The sequence below is a fragment of the Temnothorax curvispinosus genome, unplaced genomic scaffold (genome assembly GCF_003070985.1).
Source record: "Temnothorax curvispinosus isolate PA1 unplaced genomic scaffold, ASM307098v1 QBEX01007025.1, whole genome shotgun sequence".
Classification (NCBI taxonomy): Eukaryota; Metazoa; Arthropoda; class Insecta; order Hymenoptera; family Formicidae; genus Temnothorax; species Temnothorax curvispinosus.
In genome coordinates this window covers 12,942-33,674 of record NW_020216805.1, presented here as the reverse complement: position 1 = coordinate 33,674, position 20,733 = coordinate 12,942, and the positions used below count along the sequence as shown (strand labels likewise).

Here is a 20,733-nt window from a genome sequence, read left to right as displayed (position 1 = left end):
AGTGTGGTCTTGTGGTAAAGCGCCAGACTCGTAACTCCGAGGAACCGGGTTCGAGTCCAACCTGATCACAGGAATTTTTATATTCCAAACTGCACTCCCCCGCACGAGTGAGGCTCGTGCGGAGAAAACTGGGCTATCTTTCGGAGGAGATATTAAATTTGAAATTGCATTTATCTAAAATCTAAATCGAAAATACGAGAACTCACATTTCGGCGGTGAACTGCTATTGGCCCCAATATGTGAGTCCTCGTTTTTTCGAGTTAGATTTTGGATAGATGCTAAACGATGCACTGCGGCCGCAGTGGAAAGCTACGAGCAACAAAACAAAGATATATACATAGAAGAACTTGAAGTGCTCCGAACTCACAATCAGGTACAAATCTTTCGCGTGCCTGGAATACAAAATTCACAGGAGGCGATAATTTCGGAGCAGGCTCTCAGCAAATAACAAATGTAATTGTATTCCAGGCACGCGAAAGATTTCCATCCGATCGCGAGTTCGGCACTTCAAGTTCTTCTATTTGACATAAAGTTTCCTAAAACAGTGTCAAATTACATTTTTTAAATGTTTTATTTTTACGTGATTAACAAAGAAATAATGTTCTATATTTGTAAGAGTTCGTTTGGATCGTACATATCAGTAGCAATATTATTGACCCAAAACTCCCAAGCTCCCCAAGCTTGACGACCAATTTCAAATTAAATCTTTAATAAATATGTATAAAGAGGATAAGCATTATTCAGCAAGAAAGTATGCGCTTCTTCATTTAGAAATATTACATGTCCTCTCTGGTGCCACATAGTGGTTGCGTTCGGAAACGTCACCCAAGTGTACACGAGTATACTCCCTTCCCTTTCTATCTCAGCGAGTTAGAAAGAGAAGGGATTATATCCGCGTGTACTCGGGTGACGTTTCCAAACGCAGCCAGTGCAGCTACGAGAGACGAGAAGGGTCTTTTACACTTTTATCTGCGCGGAATCGCTTCGCAAAGTATGGAGTCCATGGGGATGTCCCGAGTGACTCGGTATTTTACCGGTTATAATCTCGCGATTTAAAAGGAAGTTACACTCGCCTGTTCTGACACTTCTTTCTTTTGCTGTTCTTTCGTTCTTTATAGAAGCGAGAGGGGTGGGGAACGTACGGAAGGATGTATATCGTGCTCGACGACGAGGACATCGTGCCGAGGCACTTCGCCGTGTGCGACTTTTACGGCGTGGAGACGTGTTTCTGCTGGGACGACGACAGGCTCGTCATCTTCCCCTACGTGAATAACGAATCGACCGAGGCGACGCGGGACGCCCTGATCCTGGTGACGCCGGCCCCGGTGAAAAAGGTACAGTTCTTCGACAGCAGGGCCTTCCTGATATGCACCCCGCAGGGCGCCTACAAGGTATCGCAGTCCGGCAAGTTCGCCCTCCTGAGCAAGACCGCCCTGGACATGGGCAGTGATTACTTCCAGGTGCTCGTCGCTTGGAGCAACAGCGTCCACCTCGACGACAAGCGGAACAAGTCGTCCGCGCTGCTGTTTTCCCTCGTGCCGAACGCGAGCGAGACGGTGTGCACGTTCCCTCTGAACCCGACGAGCACCGAGCCACAGCTCGTCAACTGTTTCGCTGCTGGCTGGGAGGGTAATCTGTGCGTCGTCGCGCACGACAGGAAGCTGTACGCGCTGAGGGTGATCCCTCCCGATGATGAAAACCCCCCCCTCATCTCTCCCGTCGCCGTGCAGCTGGTTTACACCAGTGACATCGCTATCGTGGACATCCTGCCTGTGAAGAGGCGAGACAAGGTGACGGGACTGCTGCTTCTCACGAAACACGCGAACGCGGTAATTCTGGTGCACGGTAAAGACGATAAACTGGTATTCGAGAGAATAAACCTTGGGGAAAACGTGAGGCACAGAGTGGCACTATGCGCCAGTTTCAGTTTGTGCATGGAGAACGTTGTGTGGCTGGTGTACTGTGATCGGTCCAGGACGTATTACTTAAGAAAGGAGCTCTTCGTCGACGCGATTCAAGACGTTAGAGTGGAGGAAAGGGCATTTACATGTGTGCAGTATTACAAGCCAAATATAATTTTAGGTATGTCGCAGAGGAAGGAATTAGTGGAGCTCTCTCTCGAGGAGCTGGAGGACTCCTTGCCAATCAGTGATAATATACCTCTTCATACTGGAATGTTTGAAAGAACAGACATTATTATGGAGAAAATTTGTGCCAAAGTGAAGGAGCTGAATACACTCTATGAGAGTTTGACGGATGAACAAGACAAGTTGAAGAGAATAAATCTGTACGCTGCCAAGCAAAAATTGCAAATAAGTCCTACCATTGAAGTGTCCAGGCTGTGCAAGCATCGCTATCTTGGTTTAAGTATACCGGACAGGTTGCCTAAAAACAGTTACGTGGTGTTTAGCTTTACTTCTAAAAATCAAAACACATTCTATATAAAGAAAGTCACGGAAACGTCACTCACGATAAAAATGCCCATCAATGAAAATCGGATATTACCATGTTCTTCGTCCATGAACATGGATTTGATCACATTGATGAATGAACAACGTCCATGGTGCCTTATACAAGATTTTATAAGCTCTCCGCCGCAGGATCTTAAGAAGAAAAGAGGGCCGAAGAAAGCCAAGACTGCCTTTATAGATGCTAAAATAGCGTTGCTGCAACGCTTAATTTCGGAGAAAAGAGAATTGAGTATGACAAAATTACGTGAAATAAAAAACAATGTACGCGCAGAATTATAATTTTGCAGATATAATGGTAGAACTTTATGAATTTTCTATATATATTTATGTGCAAGTTTAAAATATGAAATGTTCAGATATATAAGTTCTACTCATTTTCTATTGCTATATTGAAGAACTGGCAATCTAGTCCCAGTAATTAGAATAGAATTTTAAAGCTATATTTTATTATTCTATCAATTTGATATAATAGTATTAATTCTCATGTGATAAAGATTTTTTATTTTGTTTACCACTTCCATGTTTTATACATGTATATCTTTTACAATACGCCTAAGCATTCTACACTTCTACGTCCTTTCATATTGTCTTCTAAAAAAAACGAAGATTTTGTATATGCAGCATCTATATTTATATAATCACATAATTATAATATAGAAGGTACAGGAGATTGAGAAATTTTATAATGTAATCCTTGTACAAAATAATGCGGAAAATGGACGTGAAGAGAGACTTAGGCAAATGATGAGTTATGACATATATATCTAATTTATAGACACTTTATAAAGATAATATAATCTATAAGGAAGAACATATTTATTGTGATAAATATTCTTTCATATAAAACTGTCACACGTCAGATCGGCTCTCTTTGTTACTGAAATTTTCGATTATCGAAATTACATTTGTCTACGAAGAATTGTTCTTTCGCCTCATAACTTTCGCCAGCTTTGATACTTCCGGAGTATATTACGTACGTAAATGTACTTAATCTTTAGTCTCCTAGTAATTGGAGGCAATAATTTTCATGCTTTATTTGGAAACGAATACAAGTATGCTAAGCGAGGGACCAACGATCGTAACATACTAAACATATGGCAGTAAGTATAAACTTACTAAATAATGATTGTAAAATCATTACTTAAAAATGATAGACATGACAAGTCTCAATAAATATATATGTGAAATGAGGAGCATACATATTAACACGACATTCATTATATTATATATACTGTGTAAATCATCTCTGTAAAAAATGTCACGTTTATATTTATCTTCCACGCTGTAACTTCATCTATATAACAGTTTATTGTATCTAGATCTATTATCCGCAATATGTTTTTTTTTCTTTTATCAGGTGTAATATATTTCTTCTCTACACATAATATTTCCGTTTAGACTCAGTACAAAATATTACCCCGTTCTTGTTATTGATTTCCTTTTTTTGTAAGTACTTCGAACAATAAACTACGGAGAACAATGTCAGGTAACCATTTCCTAGCTCGATACATTCTACAGAATCCAAAACCAGATGTTACGCTTTGTAAAATATTTTAATATAGAGGTAATCCGCGATTAGCAGACGTGCAGATCATGCAGACATGGTTTAAGTTGGACTTCCGTCAACTTTTTAAATTTTACTTTATTTCTGCTGTGTATTTCAGGTCTGCTAATGTAGAATTATCTCGTGTAGATACATAGAAAGGCTCGCTTTTCATCGCTTTATGCCTAATAATTACAGTGTAGTTGTATATCGCATTGATGCGTTCAATGTATATTTTAAGTACTCGATTAACAACAGTATAAATTATATTGTACATTCGCCTCATGTGTCTTATAAAACAGAGAACAACAGTTTATGGAAATTAGATTCCTGAAAAAGTATTAACAATATTACGGAGTGAAAAAGAAGTTTCACGATATAACTATAGGCATTCATTCCTAAAATTATGACATATAAAGACAATTCTATAATAAAAGACAACTTTTATATATATTTTAGATTTCACACACTCCAAATGTACTAAAAAGAGTATACTATAAGTACTAGAAAAATTCTATTCTTAGAGTAAACAATTCTTTTTCTTTAGCAAACATTTAATCTCTTTCATTTTCATATAATAAAATATTACTTCAAGATAATAAATCAATCAGTCGTCACAAATTCACAAATTAAGTACCTAATAGATAAAGCTTACTAGGAGAGGACTAAATCCTGTTTCCTATTTACATTTGTATCATACATATATAATTTTCGTAGTTTAATTACAATATTACATACCGATTTGCTAATCGGAACGATTAAATTGTTGCTAAGGAAAGATGAAATGCAAATCAAGCAAAGAAAAAAAAACTTTTGCTTTGTTTCTTAATCTTAACGGTAAGAAAAACAGTACATGTCTCCTGCGCTTATCTTAACATCGTTTCATTAGAATAATGAATGCAAGAAGAAGTGATATAAGTACGTGACTGCGCCAGTTACGACAAGAATGTAACTTATGTGTCGATAAAACTTCAGTTTCTTAAAAGAAAGAGGCGGAAAGGAATACTCTCTAGTAAAAAAAAAAATAAAAAAAAAATCGTTTAAGCACACAACGATAATATATAGAGAATTTAAGGCACATAATAAAAGTACAAGTAATTATATTAATTATGTACCAAGTCATTTCCTCGCCGCTACTTACTAATTGGGCCATTTTAAACTATCGTATACGTTTAGATTCGCATACAACTGAAAAAAATAAAGATGTAACTAAAATCTCAGATTTTCGGGAAAGTGACCTTTGAGTAACGTACACTAAACCTTCTTCAAACCTTTTTTTCGTTCCATTTGTACTGTTTTCTAACATATATGTATATGTAGTGATAGTATGGATATATCGACCGGCCGACTTCATATATTTCATTTTTGTTCTATAACGAATCTTTCGTACTAAAATATATTCAAAATAATGTCAAGGCATTATTGCAGCGTTGTTTCTATCACTTTTTTCTCAATTAGCTAAAAACTGTACCCGCAATGCCGTTCGTTTTACTCGCATTGAAACAATCGTAACATGGTATCGTGACAGAACATTGCATACGATACGTACTCTGTGAAACCTAGAAATTCACAAAAAGGGAAAAAAAAAGTAGAAAAATCGTTGATATACGCACTCGTAAAATGGAAAAAAAACTTTTTTTCGTTTCAAGACAAAAAGCATGTTACTAAATAAGTTTTAATTCTCTTACTCTTTTTCTCGTGCATAATTAGATAAGCTTTAAACGGATAGTCTTTAATCTTAGTACATCTTGACTTTATCATCTATGAAATGCTATTAACAATCAATTACGTACTATTTTCCTCTTTATGCAAACCAACGATATAAGATGACTTTTGATACCTACGAAACTTAGCGACTCACGAAAGCCGAGGTCGGGTACAGCCTATAAGCCAATCGCTAAAAATATGAGACGCCTCTCTCGCGATAAATATCTAAGTAATTCGTGAAGTACCTAATGTCACAGTAGCAAAATGTGTCATGCCAGCATGTTCTGTTCTGTGTTGCTCGTTGCTCTTAGCGTAACCGATTTCGCCGACAATGCAGAGTGCTGTCGGCCGTTCTGCAAGCGTTAAGAGTTATCCTGTTTAGGCAAGAGATTTGCTCGTTCCTCATCGCCGTTCACCTTCTTCGTAGTGGGCGACATTCGTGTCACCTCGGACTGTCGAGAGAGAATGTCCGCGTCTAGCGCGTTCAACGAATCGCGTTTAGTTTGAAGTTCCACTGGACTCATTTGTACCTTGAATACATATATCCAATGTGTTATAAAATTTCCAGTGTGTCATAAATTAGTTTAGTCAAATCTCGTCATGAGATGCATTAAGAGTGAGCTATATATAGAAACCTTTGCCGATGAATTCCTGATTTTCCCATCGTTTCGCGGCGAGATAAACTTCGAATTCGTGTTCGGACTGGCGCTGACCGGGAGTGGTGACGTCGGCGCCGTTACGCTGCGTATGGGCGAATGAATAACGGCGTCCTTTGCCTTCTCACTGCCCGTCAATCTGTCCGCGGGCAATATCGGAGACTCGGGTGCACTACGATCGTCTTCCTCAAGAGAATGCAGCAACTGTAAATTAACAAGACCGTCGCTTATTTTGTTCAATACAGGATTGGCGAAAAGTTTCGCGATAATTCATAACAGCTTATGATTTATGCGGTAGATTGCAACCTTTTCCACTTCATCGTCGAACTGTTCCTGACTAGGCAACGGATCCTTTTGACTTCTTTCCAAAAGTGTGGCGCGCTTCGCGGCGAGGTACAGGGATCTCTTGACCTTTACGTAGAAAACTTCGGTCACCGCACGCACCGTATAGTCCGGTATAAAGGTATGACGCAGCATAGAATCCAAATTGACAGACTGAATGCTTCCAACTGTCTGCGGGTTTGCGTTTGTAGGCGACTCGGCTAGAAACAAAAGAGCATATCGTTCGAGCAAAGCTCTGTTTACACGGGCAAATATTATCAAGATTGTATCTCACTCTTACCAATTCCGATGTTAGCGGTAAGAGCTTGTGATCCGAAATACGTGAAAGGACCGCTTTCAAACATCATGTTCTCTTTGCCCACCGTTACTTCGACGCGACCTTCTAAAATTAGCACAAAGTAATCGACCGCTTTTCCTTGCTGATAAATTATCGCCGCCGGATCGGTTTTGGCTTTCTCGCGCGATTTCACTTTAATGTGATAAATAATATCTTGCTTCAGTAAACGTCGCAGGATCGTCTCCGATATAACATCGGGTTTAAACGTGTCCACAGCTGAAGATAATATAATTACAAGTCAAACATTGTAAGATATATCTGTAAACGTTTTGCAATCCGTTCGATATTGCTCCTTACTTGTTGATAAGTACTGGAACATCGCCAACGTCAATTGTGGCGAAATGTGAATTCGTTGGTTTTCTTTTTTCTCCGCGAATATAGTAAAGTCCGTTGGCATTTTCGCACGAACCTGTCTTTTACGTTTACTTCTGTTATCCGCTGCAAGAATTAACATTCGGCGTTAAGCAACTTACGAATTTGACGTGTAAATTTGAAAGAATTTCGTGGTGAAGCGCGAATAAACGATAGAACAAAACCTACTAAACACATCTGTCTCGTCAATAATCTCAGCCTGAATTAATTCTTCAATAACATCCTCTAACGTTATCAAACCAATCACCTCGTAAAACGGATCGCCTTCGCCTTCGTTGTTAACTCTCTGTACAAAAGCCATGTGGCCTTTATGACCTGAAAATATACATGCGTGATTGTTGTTACTCGTTATTCTCATGAAATCTATCCAGAAAGAAAAAAAGAAATTTAAAAAGAGTTATTATACAGACCTTCCTTGAATTGTTTAAACATCACGTCCAATGTAGCATCCTCAAAGACAAAATGACATGGATTTTGATAAAATTGGCAAAGTGTCTTGAGAGGCATGTTATCATCAGGATCAACGAAAGCGAGATCTTTGATATATAGTATTGTTACTATGTTCGTTCTTACATTTTCGTACACTGGTACACGCGAGAATCCTAAAAATAAAATAAAACGCACAATTTTATCCTGCGAGTTTTACATAAAGTTGACAGGAAAATCTGACAAACACTAATTATAATTAAATAGTTATTAGATAACCATTGTTAAATTATTATCAGGACCTGATAAACTAAGTGTTCACCTGACATTTATCTTTGATAAGTGCTTAGTTAAACTGATAATATTTAGCGTTGATTAATACAGAGGAATGCGCAAACGTCATTAAGATTCTCTTGAAACATTAATCGTACCTGATTTCATAATCTCGGACACAGTTTCAAAGTCTAGAATAGCGTTATAATTCAACATGTATACATCTTCGATTCTGGTCATTACATCCAATACGGTCTTCTTTCGCAGTTCTAACGCTCCTGAAATTATATTTACTTCATCTTTCTCTAAATCGTTGTATTCGGTCGTTACCTAGAAAGGTTCCTGTATAGTATTAATATATCAATTTCAAGTGTTCATGCATTTAAGATATTTCTAATAAAATTTTTCCACGTGCAAGACATTTGCAGTTGTAAGTATTATCAGCTTTTGTTAGATCAGTTAGATAATAAACTTGGGTAATTGTAAATAATCACATAAAGGAACAACGTTAATTGTAGTTAAGTATCGAAAACCAGTGCAACTACGAGAGTTATTTCCCCTTATAACAATACCACAAGACATTCTAATTCAATTTAATTATTACACAGCCATTTAATTTCTTACCTTGACCAATTCTTTCAAGCGTTCTCGACTATACACATTTCCGATCTCTTCACCGAGAATGACATCAAGAAGCTTGCTAATTGGGTAACTTAATGGAAAGGTAATTAGCATTGTAATTTTGGTCAGATAGATGGTCTTTGCACCGACGCATAATCCGTGCCTGCTGCACATAGCCTACAACATATACAAATCGCATCTTCAAGCTCGAGATCAGAACCTCGAATAAACTATGCAGGAAGCATTCGCGTAATATGAAAAACATACCTGTGGTGAAATCTCGCCAAAAATGACAATAGCTAACGTCGAGCAGATAACAGCAACAATCCCGGATGTCAAATCATCCAGCAATATCGTGAATATTGAATTGACAAGAACGTTGGAAAACAGAATCGAACACAAAAGGTAATTTCCGTGATTTCTTACCGGCTGAATGGCTCTTGCATATCTTTTCTCCTACAACGTGGAAGTAACGTAACGTAAGTGGAAGGAGGGAAAAATGAAAACGCCGATAAGATATAAAAAGAAAGAGAAAAAATGGATTTGCTTACTTTTTCTGTACCAGTGTTGACGAGTATTTTCAATTCGGTCCTATCTATCGACATTAAACCGAGATTGAGACCGGAGAAAAGTGCGGATAAACTGAGACAAACGAGAATGATCAAGATAGTGAGCCAGAGCGGTAGTAATTTCTCATATGTGCTGATCTGAAAGTCCCGAACTATAAATAATTGTTTTTACTCTGCGTGACGAAATATTAAGTCTTATTTTATTGTAGGTCTTAGTTATTCGCCTAAAATTGTGACGGTGAGAAGGCGAGAAGGGAAATATGCTCACAGTGTTGTGCAGCGCAGTGCCTTGATGCCTAAACAGCACGTCATCCTTCTTAAATTTCTCTTTCTCGTACAACGGCCGTTTTGCGCATACGTAAAACGACGATCCCAGAGGAAGTACTACATGAACAATCGCTGTAGTTTCCTCTACGTTTTCCACCTTGAACGTCGAAAGGGGGCATTTAATTTTTCAGATAATTTCTTTTGTTGAGCAACACGACGATATACTCACCGGAAATTCGTTACTCTTGATCTTGTCGCACACAACGCCTCTTTCCCCCGGCACGTCGGTGAAGGTGATCAAGGTGTCTTTCGTGATACCAGTGCCGAATAATCGAATTACTGCCTTACTCCCGGCCAGAATCCGGGGAACACCCGTCTCGTCGTGACGGGGCTCCTTATCAGCCATGTCTACCCGCAATCCTTCGATATGTATGTCCGTGTAATTGTTCGGGAAAGTTTTGAAACCATCGAATGGATTTTCATCGCGTCGCGTGCGAAAATATTTTCTGGAATTGAATTAATAAATTAATATACAATATATAATGACGGAATTCATTTCCCATCAATAGGGAGTTTTTGCAATACCGTCTTTCAATATGATAAACGTATCTAAATTATAGATATACGTTCACCGTCTAAATTCACATTAGGGATTTTACGGTAATCATGACGTCGATGATAATCGCGAACCTTATTAATTCTCTTAAAAATAAATATTGGACGTTATCTAAATAGCGTTACGGTGAATAATGTGCATGCATACGTAGTTTCGCCTTTCAACTGATAATGTGAATTTAGACTGATAATGTGAATGTATCTAAACAATTCAGATATAGATACGCGTTTACCGTATCTGAGAAAGACGGTATTGCAAAAACCTCCCTATTATTATTATACTGTCATTGCGCATTGCTGTTATTATAGTCGCGATATTTTAAATGCAGGCGTATCCCACGAAAAAAATAGTGGTCGATAAATGCTAATGTCGAGAGGCATATGAAGCGTTATCAAGAGACTCATTCCCGAGATACCAATATAACTCGTTAATCTGCAGAATGAATCGCGGAGAGTAACGAGAGCCCTTTCATAAATAAGGCTATCGTCTTGAAATATTTAGATAATGATATTTCAGATGGTCGATAAACATAAAAAATTACGTCATCCTGCTTGTCTTGCATAAGTCATTTAACCTTCTTTGATATCCCGTACGAACTAGTTTCGTATAACATCGAATGCAAATTAATAAGAGAACACTTTTATATTTTATTCTGATACGATTATTCTCTTACTGATAATCATCTCCAAAATGATTATTATAAAAATTATGAAAGCAGCGTTCGAGTGCATTTTAACAGAAGGTCCTGAAGCGATTTTCCCGTAAAAGGTCGAGTGTTCTAAAGGTCGAATATTTTCGGCTCGATAAAGCAACGCTTTTCGAAAGAACGAATCCGTGACGTGATTTTTCATAACTGCAGTAGAAATAAAAGCGACACGTTCTACGCGTGTATAAGCCGCGTAAACGTTACGTCGCATGTGCGACGAGTTATCGGCGACGACGGCGGGATATATGGGTCGCACACCAATTTCTATTTTTACTGATTATTAAACGTGGGCCAAGTTTGAGTATTGAATCGCAGACTGTTGGGTCGTAGCCAGCACGAGGTGTGGTCAATGGTTTAGCGTTCGTGGATAGCGTGCGGTGCGGTTTATCGCCGTCGCGCATCGGTGTTCGACGAATTCCTCCTTGGCGAGCCGAAATGTGCGCGTCTAAAGTTGCGCATTCCTCACGCCTCGAGCGATAATATGTACGCCCTAAACGTTCATCGTCGTGCGACATCGTCTTCTATTACCTAATCCGACGCGGATTTACTCCCTCCTGCGATGTTGATGACGAAGTAAACAGTCCCGCTGAGGGAGGCGGCCGGAGGAGGAGGGCGACGAGACGCGTGATTTATTGAAAACTAAACGATCCGCACATACTGTACAAAGTCATTCGCCTTCTCATAAATCAGCGTCGTGTAATGTTCGTGGGAACGTACGCAGATAATTCCGGCGTATATATACATTTCGTATATATGTATAACTTTCGTGATTAGACGGCAGAGTAAAGAGAGACGAGTTACTTGTTTGCAGAAATCCTAGGGCTTCCCCTGTATACCTAAGATGCCGTTTTAGAAGCAAACAAACAACATTTTCAACGTTTGTTTCGAATGGACGCGAGTCCAATGACATTTAAATCAACAGAAACATCTGTAATGTGACATTACAAAGTAAAATATACACACATAAATATATACAAATGTATACATATACATATAAGCAAAAATATATATATATGTATATTCAGTTTTATATATAATTTTCACCTTGATATAAACAATAAACATGTTTAGTAAATTTTACTGAAAATGCGCAATTCGATCCATCGAGCTTGAAATAATCAACTTAATTAAGTCTCTCAAGGCCTTCGATATCACTGCTGAAATATTAATGTCCACCGCGAAGTACCTACTTATATACTTTCTATTACTTCATATCTGTTTTTAGGCACTTAGTCATATTCCCTCAGTGATCAATTTGGATAATTATTTGATATATTCTAATAAATTTTGGGAATCGCTCTGCTGCTCGCAAGACAAGAGAATAAGAGATAAAATCGAAGAAATTCACGGAAAATACGCAAGTGGAAAAGCCGACGGAGTAACAGATTTGCGCACAGTACGAGGAAAAGGAGAGGAAAAAAATAAAAGTGACAAAAATAAAGATGAAGAAAATGCAAAAAGTAAGCCAAAAAGAAAGACAAAACGATAAAGAAGATAGGAAAATATAAAAATAAAGTTAAAGAAGAAAGTAAAGTGATAAAAATAAAGAAGAAAAATAGAGGTGAAGAAGAAAATAGAGATGAAGATGGCACAAAGATAATGAAGATAATTAAAAAAAGATAAAATAAAAAATAAAGAAGAAAATATAAACAAGAATATAAAGAAGATAATGAATAAGGAACAGATGAAGATGAAATGAAGAAAAAAAAGATAAAGAAGAGATGAAGATAAAAATGAAGAAAATACAGAAAAAGATAAAAAAAACGAAGATAATAAGGAAGCTGAAAAAGGAAAAAGAAGGAAAAGGCACCGAGTTATATTAGGTATATTTAGAAAGTCGAGACACACGACACACTGTCGAAGATTACTCACTCCGGCCGTAATTTATGGAGAATATGGAGGTATTTTAAGGAGACGCGATCGCCGAGGTTGATCCAGTTTTTGTCGCTGCCGTTTCTCAGGCAGAAATAGACGACGGCAACCTTCGCATCCGGAATCATCCGGAATCGGTACATCGCGCGGTCGCTCGCCGACGACGTCCATACGGCGTCCAAAGCGTTGCCCGCGTCCGGCGGACAATCGCGGCTCGACGACGACCATCGCGGGGCGAGATCGCGATCGAGGCCGGTGCCCAGGAACTCGATCCCCAAGTCGGGAATTCGGCGAACGTCGGCGGGGCTGACGTCGAGCGGCAGTGCCGATAACGCGACGACCGCCACGGAATTCACCGCGAGCTGAACCACGCGCGGCGGAACGTCGCCGTGACGGACGACGGCACCGTCGACCGTCGTCGCCGTCGCCGTCACCGTCGCGGTTGACGCGATCGACGAGCCGGCATTCGCTAGCTGGGCGACGTAGGCGGGAACGAACAGCAAAACAATCGCCGTCGGCGCAAATCGCGGACGGCCGACATACTGCGCCATCATACGATACGACCACTGTGACTCCGCACTCCGCCGACAACTTCACTTGGCTCGAGCCGAAGGCTTAAGTAGTTGTATTTATAATGCGCCGCCGCGAGTGCGCGCGCACGCGCCGCGCGCCCGCTCCCTTCGATTGCGCGGAGTGCGGGCTACGCAATTTTACGCCAGTTTCACATTTCGCCGAAGACTGCAGGCTCGTTTCCATAGATTTTGTGCATCGCGCGCGGAATATACCCCCGTGGGGTAACGATTGGTCCCACACCTGACTATAGCGAAGACAATTAATTGGTTACAATTGTAACCGTGATGTAAAAAGACAGGTGTAGCATTACCAAGAGTGCGCAGTCGTCATTAGGCCTGTTCGTTTTAGCTGAACTTCTTGCACGGTTCATCTTTGCTTTTTTTTCTTTTTACGTTGGAAAGAAAAAGAGAAAAGATGAACTGTGCGAGAAGTTTAGTTAAAACGAACAAGCCTATTTCCTTTGACCAATCAGAAATTTGTCAAAAGATGCAAGAAGGAACATAAACGAGATGAATTGTCAAGCGGTGTCGACGCAGGTTGGTGAACGACTGGTGGAAGATCTGTGGAGTCTACGCAGGCCGATAGAACGGTATTCATAGTCCAATCTTAATTTTTTAATTATAGAAAAGTTTACCTAAAGACGCTGCAAGGGTTGTTTTATTACAATTATAATAAACTTGAGATGATTTTAAATATAATAAAGATCGTGTCAGAAATGTTGTTCTTACAGTTTGAATAAAATAGTAAAAGAAGACATTATTATAAATTAAGTAATTGATTAATTAATTGATTTTTTGAATTATATTTTCACTGTAGTTCTAAAATAATTAACTTTGATCAAATTCGACCAATTTTTGATTTATCTACATTTTGCAAAAACGACATCTAATATACCGACATCGATAAATTTATCGGCTATTGATAATACCAGCGTCGTTTTGCATTTATCAGCCACAGATTGTCTAGGCGTTTCCCGTGTTCACCGACAGGTGGCGCTACTTGCGTCCAACAATCCCCGGACCGGACCACCGTACCGTATCGCCGACGACGGCGACGACGCCGATGATTTGCCGTCTGCTCCGCTCCTCGCTCCAGCGTCATAGCCAGCGTATTCAACAGTATACAAGTGTATTCGAGCGCGGAAAGCCCGGTGGACCGTCGCGTTGCGTCGAGCGTCGAGCGATTCTCCGCGCGCGCAAGCGAATCGTCGCGCCGCTTCCTGCCGTCGCCGTCGCCGTCGGAGTCCTCCGTTGGAAGAGAGAGAGGAGCGCATCTCAGCGCATCTGGAGCATCCAGGAGCGCGCGGCAGAACCGCAGAAGGGGGACGCGCGCGTCCTACGTTCCGTCAGCGCGTCTTTTCGCGACGTCTCGCGTTGGGACGCCGCCTGGATCATCGCTAGAGTCTCGCATCCCCGTCGCTCCCTCGTGACCCGGACAAAATGGGGACGTTCTGCTACAACTTCTCCAAGTACACGCTGGCGGCCATGAGCCTCGTGTTTTTGGTGAGTCCACTTCCGCGCGTCTCTTCATCCTCAGATCGATACGCTTCCCCGCCGCCTCCGCCCCGGTCCGGCAACGATTTCACTCTCGCCTTTAATTCTAATTCGATTCAATTCTAGGATCGACCGCGGTTTGCCAGTGAGTTTCTCCCCGGCCTGCAAACTGAACGTTTCACGTTTGTTCTGTGACGCGCGTAGCGCACGTAAACTTGGATGGGAGTTTACGAAGAGTTCTTGTTTTTGTTTGCCGCGGCTCTCCGCCATTATTATCGATGCCTCCTCGGCGGGTCGCCTACGCTTCGACTCGATTAATTAATTTTATAGGGCGCGAAGTCGAGTTAACGCTACCATGAGAAGCCTGCGATTGGACTCGTCGCCGAAGCTTCTTCCTCGTGATAAAAATCAATTTCATTATATACACACACATCTCGCTGGAAAATTATATCGCCCCGAGAATCCCCCGATCGAATGCGAATCGTGTGGGGATGATTGCGTCCACGTGCGACGGAAATATCGATGACACCCGAAAACGCAGGCCGGCGCGGAAGAACGCGAGGAATCATCGGGAACGATTAGAGGAACCCCTCGAGAGGCGACGACCAAGTTGAATAAATATCGAGCTCGGATTAAGCAACTCTCGCTGCAAAGCGCGACGTTTATCGACCTCGGAATCTACGATTTCGAAATATCCATCTTAGACGTGCGTTTAAATATAGTCCCGCGGTCGTAGAGCGCGAGTACGCCGTTTCTTCCTACGAGCTTTCGCGGCCCACGCTACGGCCCAATTCCCTCCTCGCATCCCCCGCGGGGTCGGAACGTTATTAACGAAGGAGCGCCTTCCGAGAGTCGACTGCACTTTACGCCGACTATATTTGCTATAATCGCTATGTAAGCTGGTTTCAAAGTCCCGTCGCGTTTACGACGGCAGCGTAAGATCGCGTCGTTTCCCGTTTAACGTGGAAAATCCGCGGCGCTTTATTTCAGATCGTCAAATCCGTCGAAAACTGATTTTACTTGCGAGATAGAGATATGACAGTAGATTTACCGTAGAAAACGAGCAGAATTTGCCATTCTTGTCAATAAATAAAGATGTTATTATTTATTATTATTTCTGTCTCTATCTTTATTATTAATTAATTAAGGCTACGGTCAACGTGACGCTACAAATGCTTCGAAGCATTCCTCTTCTCTTTTCTTTCAATGAAGAAAGAAGAAGAAGAACACTCCAAAGCATTTGTAGCGTCACGTTGACCGTAGCCTAAATGATACTGTATAATCGAGTCGTATCTGACTTAACGTAGAAAATCCGCGGCGCTTGATTTCAGATGGTTAAATCCGTCGAAAACTGATTTTATTTGCAAAATATGACAGTAGATCTATACCGTAAAAAACGAGCAGAATTTGTCATTTCTGTAAAGTAAATATTATTTTTTAATATCATTTTTTTAATTTTGACATTTAAATAAAATTTTAAATGACAGATTGCTGGCAGTCTGCAGTCGAATTCCGTCGGCAGGTTCTGTTGGCGGAAGCCGAGTTTAATGCCGATGCCATCAATCCGCTTGAATCCACTGTCGAACTGCTAACGTTTTGCTCACTGGCTTTGCCCGCTGGACTGGATCCACGTGACGATTTTACGACGGCTCGGACAGAAGGTCGGGGATCATCGATATCTCGCGCTAGATATCCCGCGATCGGTATTAGCTCTGATACTAGCGGGATGGAATCCGCTTCTGATTCATCGGATCGTTTTTAGTTGTTGCGCGCGCTCTTACATCAACTCTATCGCGTTATAGCGAGATTTTCTATTCTCGCCGCGCGACGAATGAGAGATGACACGCGAGACGTTTCTCTTTTTCTGCTTTACGGCACGCTTACGTACGAATAAACATTGGCTCGAGAAACCTTGACGTTTTCTCTTCCGTCAAAATTCTCTTTTCTCGGAATTTTCTTATATATTAATATTACGTTTATATTGTACATGTCCTCAGTTCTTCACGCGGAAGGGACCGACGCGTTATCTCTTTATTCGTTGCCGACGAAGACCCATGGGCTCCCAGAAATTCCCAGCTCCATCAGCGGGATTCTCTCGCCTCTACCAATATTTGACTCTGGCACATTAATATATTTTTTCGCTCGTGTCCGTTTACACAAGCTAATCGACCAGCTTGCGGCAGACCCGCTCGAGAATAGCGCTGGTACTTCGAACGCCAAGGACGTCTCTCCTCTTCCTCCTACCTTTTAACCCGTGAACCCACGTTCGGCGCTGGAGAAGAGACTAGTGGCAGGAAACCCCGTGATAATCCGCGCGCTTAAATGGAAGCTGCCACATCTGGCGGACAGACAGTTTCATTGTAAACGTCCCGTCCTCCTCCCTTGCCCAGGCCCCCGTACGGTTCGGCTCATAAAGTGGCTCGTTAGTCTCTCTCATCCCGCAATGTCGGGACTTGCTTGAAAACATCTTTTGTGGACCGACTCGCTTGTCCTGCACCTTGAACAATCCCAAGAATAAACTAGGAATAGCATTACTCAACTGGGGAGAGAAATTTACAGAGAAAGAAATTAATAAATAATTTAAAAGAAAATAGCACATTTCTTTGCTAATTAAGATCGAAGCCGCGTTCAGCGTGAACGAGCACGAACGAACCACAAACGAACGCGAATGTATTCCATTTCTCGTTCAGAGTCCAGGCATACGACAAGGAAACGCTCGTTCGTGATTGTTTGTGCTCGATCTGCCTGGACGCGTTTACTTTATTTATCTTAATGAGCTTTAATTGCTCGCTCGCGTTCGTTCGCGATTTTTCGTCCTTACCAGCTCGATCTAAACGTCATTTATTCGTATGTCTTTTACAGATAATCTCGGTGACGGTGATAACTCTGGTAGCATGTATGTTATCGGACAAAACGTATTTAGTATCGATCGCCGAGGAAGGGAACAACTACGAGGCAGGCCTGTACATTTTGCTCTGCACCGGAATCCTCATGCTCATCGTCTCCGTCCTAGGCTGGTGCAGTGCCTTCAAGCATTCTCGATATTGTCTGGCCACTTTCTTCAGCATCATGCTCGTCATCGTGGTCGCGCAAGTCGCCTTCGCCGGCTGGCTTTACGCCCATGGGGACCGCCTGGACGAACTGGTGCGATCTTCCGTGATAAACACAGTTAAGGTAATTCCCCTTTTAATTATGAAATATTCTAAATTCAGTAGCAATTCTCATGTGAAGTGACTTCTCGTTGTTCGAGTAATAATTGTATATTATGCAAATGAGCATATCCCATTATTTTTCGCAGGATGAATATGGCGAGATACAATGTCGCACGCAGATCATGGATACGATTCAGGCCACTCTCGAATGCTGCGGAGCTAATGGACCTGCGGATTGGGCCGGCAGCAAGTACGCAAGTCAGGAATCCTCTCAATCTCAATTGCGGTTATCTTTTGGTGTTTCAAACGCTAACAACGTGTTTAAAATACCAAAATCTTGCTGCAAAGATGCGACCAGCACCGCCTGCAGCGAGGGTCGCCTGATGAAGGTTGCCGGAACCGTGAGCTCCGCGATTTACAGTGAGGTAATGCTTCTTTTTGCCATATTAATTAATTGTTCGTCATTCAATTTTATATTATGCATACTTTATTCTTATTGCATTAAACATACAGTGTACCAAGACAAAAATTTTGTTGCAGGGATGCATGGAAAAGTTGGTGACTACACTGAAGACCCAGAGTTACCACTTTATGGGTGCAGCGATACTGGTCTTAGCCCTAGAAATTCTTAGTCTGATACTCGCTCTAATTTGCTGTTGCAAAGGCGGACCATCAGATAGATACAAAGCCTAAGTTGACTCGTCGCGCGTATCGTGTAAGAATCTATTAAATAGAGAAGGTAATCACACAGATGTTTCATAACTGTGGAATATTTGTATTAATTTGACCAGACATATGTGTGACTTATATTGATGGAGATATAATTATTTAAGATACATATAATATATATATATATATAAGCCTTCCAAAATTTTCGAGAGTGACAGCAGGACTGTAGAAAGAAGTCTGATTATAAATGCTTCCTAATTAATTTTAAATGCACTCTGACTCGGTGCGAATTTTATTGATCTTTATTGTCATTAACAGTTTTTTACATTTGCGTAATATTATTCAATTCGACTCTCAGTCTATATTTATACCTGCATATCTTACATGACGATATAATGTACTGGACAAGAATCTTGATTTTATGAATATAGAAGAAGTTAGGTGCGAATTTAATGGACACTCTTTTTGATTACTGCCAAAAATGCTCTTCTACATAAATATATATATTTCCAGTTTAAAGACTTTTATGTACATAAGCATTTACCATCTTTCACAAGGTACCTACATAGCTAGGGTTTCTTCGGGCCAAAGTAGTAACCAAACTAACGCATTGCGTTGACACAAAGTGAAAATTATTATATTTTAAATTGCATAATGAGGTATTATAGAAATATTATTTCTATGACGAAAAGTATATCTTGTGTTGCATCTGATATATTTATAATCTTACGAGCGCGTTTAATATCTCGCATGACGTTAAGTTGCTGATTTTTATTTACTTTAGGCTTATTGCTAAAAGATTAGAAGCTATATTTTCACATGACTAATCTTAATTAGGAGTGTAGGGTTTAACGATCTGAGTATAGGAATCTCGAGATATTGAATGGTGATCAGTTATCGTGTCTTACACCGATTAACGTTTCTTTAGCGTTAATCTCGCGAATCAAAATAGGGAAAGAACATGCACCTACTAATACATACAATACAATCAATCTAATACTTTAACTTACTACAGCGCGATCGTCATAGTGTCTAGTCTGTAAACGATTAATGTTAACTTATCGACTTATCTACTTGCTTTATTTCTCACGCGATATATGATATATTTTATATATTATTTTTTATATACATATTAATAATAATTTTCTATAGATTCTATGAATAGTAATAACTGTTACCACCAATTTTACAAAAAGAACTACTACTTATAGAGTTTACATACGTAATAATAATATGTTCGATTTTATATAAATTTTACTAATCGCAACAAATTATTATACCGCGAACATTGCTTTTGCAAGTAACGTTTTATTAAAGCCATATCAATATTTTTATAATTCGCCACTAATTCCAGATAAGTCTTCGAAATGTTTATATCGTATCTGATGTGCTATATAATACTCGGCTTATTAATATAATACAAGATGTTGGTTGTATGCAAGAGACATTGCGTAATATAAAAATCCATATTTCTAAACATTGATATATTGTGTTATTAAGATTCTTATGGAAATTTTAGTAATTTTACTCGCATGGGTGGTCGATTAATTTATACAAGTTTGCGTTGGGAATCAATCTTTTTAGAATTTTTTTAGACATCTTGACAATTATCGCAAGAGAGCGAAAATTCAAACAAACAAAGCAAACATCTATAAACAGATGACGAATTCTGACAGAATTCATTATTAAACCATGACACAGCATATTCCGCCGTAAAAAAAATAAAGTTATAGTAGCGAACGAAGCCATCGATGTTATATTAAAAGTTGTAACGCAAAATAATTGTTACGTGTATATGTAGAAATACAAAAACGGCGTGTAACAGCAATACGTATGTTGACTAAAAAACAAGACACACACTTCTTTGATTCTGCATTATAATGCTCGTACACCAGCACAAAAACATGCACCCATCTGTATAATTCTCATGTATTCTTGATCGGACTGTTCTATTCTGATGTTACTTTACAAGTTTATTTTTTGACGTGGATTATATTTGTACAATTTTTAGATGTTCATGATTAATATACAATAAGGAAATTATTATCATTGTTGATTTATTTCTAGC

The 20,733-nt window shown here is 40.0% G+C and overlaps 3 protein-coding genes across 4 annotated transcripts; 2 read left to right on the top strand and 1 right to left on the bottom strand.

Moving 5' to 3' along the window:
• Window positions 1–655: 655 nt before the first annotated feature.
• On the top strand, window positions 656–2,911 carry LOC112456634. Of its 2 annotated transcripts, none has more exons than XM_025019310.1 (2): window positions 656–991; window positions 1,119–2,911. In XM_025019310.1, exon 2 carries the CDS (start codon window positions 1,149–1,151, stop codon window positions 2,748–2,750), a length of 1,602 nt encoding a protein of 533 aa, XP_024875078.1. In that variant the 5' UTR covers window positions 656–991; window positions 1,119–1,148; the 3' UTR covers window positions 2,751–2,911. The 2 variants fall into 2 exon arrangements, with proteins under 2 accessions (XP_024875078.1, XP_024875077.1); XM_025019309.1 differs by having other exon boundaries at window positions 657–1,025; window positions 1,119–2,910.
• A 41-nt stretch (window positions 2,912–2,952) lies between these two features.
• On the bottom strand, window positions 2,953–13,390 carry LOC112456633 (metal transporter CNNM4). Its single transcript, XM_025019308.1, has 14 exons — window positions 12,779–13,390; window positions 9,814–10,090; window positions 9,586–9,741; window positions 9,300–9,455; window positions 9,016–9,204; window positions 8,752–8,925; window positions 8,286–8,457; window positions 7,839–8,030; window positions 7,597–7,743; window positions 7,354–7,494; window positions 7,000–7,272; window positions 6,684–6,919; window positions 6,357–6,581; window positions 2,953–6,251 (listed from the first exon to the last, which is right to left on the bottom strand). The coding sequence occupies exons 1-14, from the start codon at window positions 13,330–13,332 to the stop codon at window positions 6,084–6,086; spliced, it is 3,060 nt and encodes a 1,019-aa protein (XP_024875076.1). The 5' UTR covers window positions 13,333–13,390; the 3' UTR covers window positions 2,953–6,083.
• Window positions 13,391–13,761: 371 nt separating this feature from the next.
• LOC112456635 (CD82 antigen-like) lies at window positions 13,762–20,709 on the top strand. The gene is made up of 5 exons (XM_025019312.1): window positions 13,762–13,940; window positions 14,303–14,853; window positions 17,707–18,018; window positions 18,143–18,421; window positions 18,537–20,709. Exons 2-5 carry the CDS (start codon window positions 14,791–14,793, stop codon window positions 18,687–18,689), a joined length of 807 nt encoding a protein of 268 aa, XP_024875080.1. The 5' UTR covers window positions 13,762–13,940; window positions 14,303–14,790; the 3' UTR covers window positions 18,690–20,709.
• The last annotated feature ends 24 nt before the right edge of the window (window positions 20,710–20,733 follow it).

Excerpts from the sequence above, each read along its gene's own strand:
- LOC112456634 (XM_025019310.1), top strand. The coding sequence starts at position 1,149 with ATGTATATCGTGCTCGACGACGAGGACATCGTGCCGAGGCACTTCGCC.
- LOC112456633 (XM_025019308.1), bottom strand. The coding sequence starts at position 13,332 with ATGATGGCGCAGTATGTCGGCCGTCCGCGATTTGCGCCGACGGCGATT. Across the intron at positions 9,456-9,585 it reads GCACTGCGCTGCACAACACT|ATCAGCACATATGAGAAATT; the intron begins GTGAGCATATTT and ends CGGGACTTTCAG. Across the intron at positions 8,458-8,751 it reads GCTTGAAAGAATTGGTCAAG|GTAACGACCGAATACAACGA; the intron begins GTAAGAAATTAA and ends GAACCTTTCTAG.
- LOC112456635 (XM_025019312.1), top strand. The coding sequence starts at position 14,791 with ATGGGGACGTTCTGCTACAACTTCTCCAAGTACACGCTGGCGGCCATG. Across the intron at positions 14,854-17,706 it reads CCATGAGCCTCGTGTTTTTG|ATAATCTCGGTGACGGTGAT; the intron begins GTGAGTCCACTT and ends TGTCTTTTACAG. Across the intron at positions 18,422-18,536 it reads GCTCCGCGATTTACAGTGAG|GGATGCATGGAAAAGTTGGT; the intron begins GTAATGCTTCTT and ends ATTTTGTTGCAG.